We start from the raw sequence: 6423 nt of genomic DNA, 5'->3' as shown, positions 1-6423 counted from the left end.
TTGATCATTCTGTTAGATACCTATAGTATATAACCTCCTGTGAATCTCTGTAACACCTTAGTTCAAATATCAACTTAGTTCTGCTCATTCCTGTCCTCTGGACCTGAGTATCTCTACTCTTGTCACCCTCTGAGACTTAGGATTTATTCTTATAGTCTATCCGTATCTGCCTCTGTCTATGACAGTCCACTACCATTAGTTTCTAGTCTGGACTTGTCTGGATTAGCCTTATGATACTTATCCTGCATCTGGAAGTCATCTGGATCCACTATGCTACTTGTCCGACCCTCTGGATGTGTTAGTCTTGTCTTCCTGAAATAAGGGGCAATACTTGAGTAAGGGGCACAGTGTACGAGCTGAGGCTGAAGCCCTTAGGATACATTTAGCCTTGAGTATGACCTTAACACTTGCACCAGTCATCTTGACCTGTTTCCCTGTGTAAATGATTTAGCAATGGCCAATGATCAATATCTTGACTACTGACAAGCTACAGTAAATTTGGAGATTGTAGCTGCCTGATCACCCCAAATACCATAGTTAGAACTGAACAAATTGGTGCACAATTTCAGTGTATCATCAGAGACTTCATTGCCCACTGTCATCTTATAAGAGAAAGAGGCTTTGGATGGAGAAGTGGGACAGGGGAGGACAAGGCCTCTTGTTGGGGGAGTTACAGGTGTCGTTATTGACTGTGACATGATTGGAGAAGATGTGCGATTAGGTAATTCATACCAACACACACATATATTATCTAGCATGGTCTATGTACTTGGAACCCAACAGCAAGATCGACTCATAAAAAATAGCAACCATTTTTTGTGCCGATGGACAGTGTGCTGCAGGTGTATGGGCATGTAAATATTATGGTGTAATACTGTGAAAAAAACTATAAGAACCACTTGATACACAAACTTGAAGCCCATCCTCACAAGCCCATCCTCACTTACTATGTCAAGTACCCCTCCAAGTCAGTCTGGCACAGGCAATATTCACAACCTGCATCAGTATCCTCATCACTATCCACAGCTGCCAGCACATCATCAGCAACCTTTCATACAACATTATCTGCAAATGCCGCACATACCACAGCACTATCCGCCACCTTTGCAGCATCAGTATTATTTACCACACTTCATTCACACTGGCCAGCCTCTGTACCAGCAGTATCTTCCAATGCAACAGGTGAGGATGCAACTGGAAGTTCCAGCTCCAGAGTACCCTCCAATGCAGTTGGATCCAACCCCAGAACCATCCCAGGCATCATCAAAAGCCCCAGCATCATCCCAAGTATCAGCAAGACTGCAACCAAATCCTGAACCAATCCTACCACCCTGGAGTTTTTAGTTTCGACATTGACATTATTACAGGTGACATGAAGTGTGGATTTCATGGCAAGACTGACATGCCTTGGGATGACTTCAAAAGTTGTGTTATTACATACCTCAATGCTCCTGAAAAAGTCCAGCTTGTGTATACAGTGGCTCAAAAAAGTGTCTGAATGTTTATGCATTTTCAAGTAATTGGATAATAGCAAGCCAGCACCTGAGTACAATATAAAGGCATAGGGACATGTCTAAAAGCTTAACATCATAGCTATAATCTGAGATATATATCGTGGGAACTAGACCATATATGGGCAAGATATGGTAATTCTAATCACATGATTCATTCAGACACTTTTTTGACTTTATATTCAAATCACAAAATCCAACCATTCACAGATATTATTCTTAATAGAAGTGGTGCAATAATGAATATTTGGTCTTATTTTAATATTATTTATATATATGAACCCACATAACATCATGAACTTTAACATAATCATCATACAGCCCATCTCCTCTGCTCCAAAGGATAATATCCTTATTCTCTGCTCCTCTAGTTTGTCTATGAGGCAAATTGCTTCCAAAACTGGTCCCAGCAAGTCTACTATTGCTATAGTCATAAACCAGAACATGCTAGAGGAGGAAAATCATAAAATGGGATGTTCTTCCAAGTTTACTCTACAGCATAAAAGAGCTATTGTTCATTGAAGTCTATCTGGCAAGGCTTCAAATGCTGTCCATGCCACCAAGTTCATCAATTCCATTATCCCCACTCCCATTCCAACCCAAACAGTCAGAAACACCCTTAAGGCAGTCAATCTTATGGCTGCAACCAAGAAGAAAATGCCTTTTCTTTCAGCAGCCTATAGGGGCCTTTGCCCTAAAGCACCAACTGTCATATCCCACAATCTGGACCCACATTCTATCATATTCCCACGCCTTCTGAGCCTATGTCCAGACCACACTTCATATCCAACTCATTCCCAGATCCCCTTCTGCTGTGTGCTCCACACCTCAGCAGGATTGACTACACTCCGGATTTACCCCTGAGCTCTGCATCGGATCTCCACTGCTAGCCTGGACCATAACCCCCTGTCCCATCCACCCTATGTACACTCCATCCAGCAAGACATCTGGACTTCACCTCATCTTGGATTCTGGACTCTATCCACCTTCTCATATCCCAGTCCTGTATCCACCTTGTCTTCTGGATCCCCAGACCTCCAGATATTAACTCCAGACCTATTCCCACCCTCTGTCTGATATCCTGTGCCTATCCCCATTTAGGCATTCTCTGCCTTCCAGCTTTTGGTTACCTCTTGTTCTGTCTTGCTTATTGATCCTTGTACGAGTCCTCATCTCCAAGTTCATTTACTTATGTTCTGACTTACTTACTAATGTGTTTCCACATGCTCATACACAACCTTGCTCCTTTGCTTACTGATCCCCTCAGATATTGTTCAGTATATAACCCCTGTAGATACTCCTGTAGTTCTTTAGTTTGAATATCAACTTAGACTTGCCCAATCCTCTCTTGGACTTTGGTCCACCTAAGTCTGTCCTACCCATCAGACCTAGGGATTGATTCCCTAGGCTGGAGCTCCACCTTTCCAGCACTTACCTTCTTTCTAGACTTAGGTCCAATCCCTGTCTCTCCAACTCTACCTCTGTTTGTTTCTACATCGGACTCCATCCAATGTAGCCCCTATTCCTTCCAGACCTCTGGACCTCCTATCCCTCATACCTCTGGGCATCCTGTCCTTTGGACATTCCACCCTCCATACCTTCAGATGTTCTGCCCTCCATACCTTCAGACATTCCATCCTCCTAACCCTCAGACATCCTGTCCTTCTGTCCTCCATCATCCTGCCCTCCTGTCCTCCTGTCCTCCTGTCCTCCTGTCCTCCTGTCCTCCTGTCCTCCTGTCCTCCTGTCCTCCTGTCCTCCTGTCCTCCAGACCTTCAGACCTCCTATCCTTCCATCCTGTTTCTGGTAGAAGTATTACCTTGCAGTGGGAACTCTCCTGAGCACTTCCTGTATTCCTCTGGAACTCTCCCACACTCCTCCAGATGTTTCCCATGCTCCTCCAGAAGTCCTCTAGTGCTCTCCAGCAGAGTAGCCAGCCTCTGGAAGTCCTCTGGACTTCGTCGGACCATCATTGGACCTCGTATGAAATGAAGGGCACATACTTGGGTAAGGGGCACAGTGTATGAGCTGAGGCCAAGCCCCTCTGAGTCAGTCTCTCTCCCCCTTGAGCAACATGGTTCTTAACACCAACATTGGACTGTGGAAGACTGGAAGAAGGTAGTTTGGTCATATGAGATAAAAGTCAATAGAATGGGGTCAGATGGCCTGGAATATGTGTCAAAAAAAGGTAGGGGAACCATTAGGACAAAGAGAAGTCAAGAATATACTAAAGTTTGGAAAATGAAGTATGATGGTAGGGGTTGTAGGAGATGGAATGGTGTGAGGATTCTTTGTGAGGTGGAAGGAGGGATGAATGTAGAGCAGTAAATCTCCATTCTAGAGGAGTGTCTACTCAGAAGCATGCAGAAGTCAGGAATTGATGAAGACATTATCTTCCAACTGGATAATGACTCCAAGCCTATCTCAAAGCTAGCTACAAAATGGCTCAAAGCTCATGAGATCAATGTTCTATCATTGCCAGCATAACTATAGCAATAGTAGACTTGCTGGGACCAGTTTTGGAAGCAATTTGCCTCATAGACAAACTAGAGGAGCAGAGAATAAGGATATTATCCTTTGGAGCAGAGGAGATGGGCTGTATGATGATTATGTTAAAGTTCATGATGTTATGTGGGTTCATATATATAAATAATATTAAAATAAGACCAAATATTCATTATTGCACCACTTCTATTAAGAATAATATCTGTGAATGGTTGGATTTTGTGATTTGGATATAAAGTCAAAAAAGTGTCTGAATGAGTCATGTGATTAGAATTACCATATCTTGCCCATATATGGTCTAGTTCCCACGATATATATTTCAGATTATAGCTATGATGTTAAGCTTTTAGACATGTCCCTATGCCTTTATATTGTACTCAGGTGCTGGCTTGCTATTATCCAATTACTTGAAATGCATAAACATTCAGACACTTTTTTGAGCCACTGTAAGTTCATAGGTGATAACAGCAAAGCTTCTCACCTAAACAATGTGGAAGCATTTGGTATTGCTATGGATCGACTTTGTCACAAAGTGTCCAATGCATGTACACAAGTCATTGCTTTAGAGGTAAAGAATGCAGCAGTAAGTGATTATTTATGTTGCATCAATCAAAAATTACTTACAGTTACTCCAAGGCCAAACAGACTACCACCAAAGTGAAGAAGAGGACACATGAAGATGATATTCCTCCAGTGATTGACAAGGATTCCACACAGCTCAAAGCATACAAACAGCTCGAGTGCCACATTCAATGTGAGCTTCACCATGGCCATTGTTTCATAGATCACACCAGTGGCTATGATAACCATTGTCATCTTAATCATGCCAAGATGACTCTCTGGGCTAAAAAGATTGTAAGTTTCATGTCCATGCTTGCGAAACAAATAAAAATACCCTTAGGCTCTTGGTCATGCAACGATTTACAACCCACCTCACTGCCTCAATTTCAACCATGGCCCAGCCAACAAAAAGTGTTACAGTAACATCCACTTGTTTAGCCCCTATTCAGTTTTCCTTGCTCATGCCCTCGCTGGACTCTTTCCTCTTCAGGAAATCACCCCTCTTTTCCTTCTTGACTGTTCTATCTCTTTCTCTTGATCATCCCACTGACCATTCTGTTGGTTGTACCTTATCCTTGGTTCATCCAATGACTCACTGACCCTATGCCCTTACCGCTTAACCAGTACTTCTTACTTACTATGGTATTCTGACTTGTCATGACTCACCATGACTCATGTCCCCTTTACCCTTACCACTCAACTGGTACTTTCTACTTACTTTGGTATCTTGACTCGCTTGTGACTCAACTTGCCCTCTACCCTTACCACTAATATGGCAGACCTGCCCTTATCCCTTCCAACAGTATATATACTTTATGGGTAGCACTTGTATTCTCTAACTTGAATCTACTTGGTTCATAACTGCCTACCCTTTGAGCCCTAAGCAAGCTCTCCTCTTTAGCAAGTACTTTCATTGGAGCTCGTTGCTGCCAACATCTCTAGCCTTGTGAAGAGAACAATTGACAACTTGCCATCGTAATCATTAATAATTGATTGTAGCCTTCACAGCTAGATCAATTGCTGTAAACTCATACCTATGAACACTCACTGGTAGCAGCAGGCTTGGTGCGAGCCCTAATCCAAGTTCTATGTTACTCACTTGCTTTGTTTGCACACCTACAGACTTAGCTTGATCATAACAAAAAGCCTTGTCACTCAAGGTCAGGATCATCACCTGAAGTCCATGTCACCATACAAAATATAACAGCTGATCCTACCATAGCTTCCACATCAAAGACTCCTAGTCCTCCACTGCTTTCACAACAGTGTGACTTTAAGTCTGCAGCCCAGATCCCTAACACAATGCTGCCAGACTATCCAAAAATTGGGGTGTTGCTTGCGCTGATTGATGCCAAAAGACCAGAACTGCAAATTCATGAACTTGAAACATCCCTGCTAGATGCAGGGGTGGTTTTGTCGAGCCAAGTAATGCTTTTACTGGAGGATGTGTTGAGTGTCATTGGTGATATGGGGCAAAATCAAGCCAGAATCCTCTGCAATTTCGCTAAACAGATAGTTCTGCCACTCCTTGGACTCCTCAATTCCTACAAGGAGCCAGAAGCACCTAGCTCAGGGACTCAGGACAAAGGGAAGGAACATGCTATTGAGACTGAATATGATATGTGGCAGGAAGGAGAATTGGAGTATGGAAGTGGCAAGTATGACAAGTATGAGAGCAGGTGACAAGACTGAGGGGGATGGAGAATTCCTGACCTAAGCTGTCAATCAGTGATACAAACTAACCACTTAGTAAAATAGCACCTGCCAGCAGTTTCAACACACCTGCAAGGTACTTGCACAAAATCAGTAAAAAGTGCACTCTCTATGCAATGTATTCACTATGCTT

The 6423-nt window shown here is 43.0% G+C and overlaps 2 protein-coding genes across 2 annotated transcripts; one reads left to right on the top strand and one right to left on the bottom strand.

Annotated features, from left to right (window-relative positions):
- Positions 1-273: 273 nt before the first annotated feature.
- On the bottom strand, positions 274-698 carry BJ212DRAFT_1488293 (uncharacterized protein; the record flags this gene model as incomplete). The annotated part of the gene is made up of 2 exons (XM_041341365.1): positions 274-434; positions 485-698. 2 exons carry the CDS (start codon positions 696-698, stop codon positions 274-276), a joined length of 375 nt encoding a protein of 124 aa, XP_041185744.1.
- Positions 699-4527: 3829 nt separating this feature from the next.
- On the top strand, positions 4528-6260 carry BJ212DRAFT_1488292 (uncharacterized protein; the record flags this gene model as incomplete). The annotated part of the gene is made up of 3 exons (XM_041341364.1): positions 4528-4599; positions 4653-4770; positions 5800-6260. The coding sequence occupies 3 exons, from the start codon at positions 4528-4530 to the stop codon at positions 6258-6260; spliced, it is 651 nt and encodes a 216-aa protein (XP_041185743.1).
- Between the last annotated feature and the right edge of the window lie 163 nt (positions 6261-6423).

This window comes from Suillus subaureus (assembly GCF_016647635.1).
Source record: "Suillus subaureus strain MN1 chromosome Unknown BJ212scaffold_141, whole genome shotgun sequence".
NCBI lineage: Eukaryota > Fungi > Basidiomycota > Agaricomycetes > Boletales > Suillaceae > Suillus > Suillus subaureus.
The sequence above is the reverse complement of the archived record's forward strand: the minus strand, read 5'-3'. Positions and strand labels throughout refer to the sequence as shown.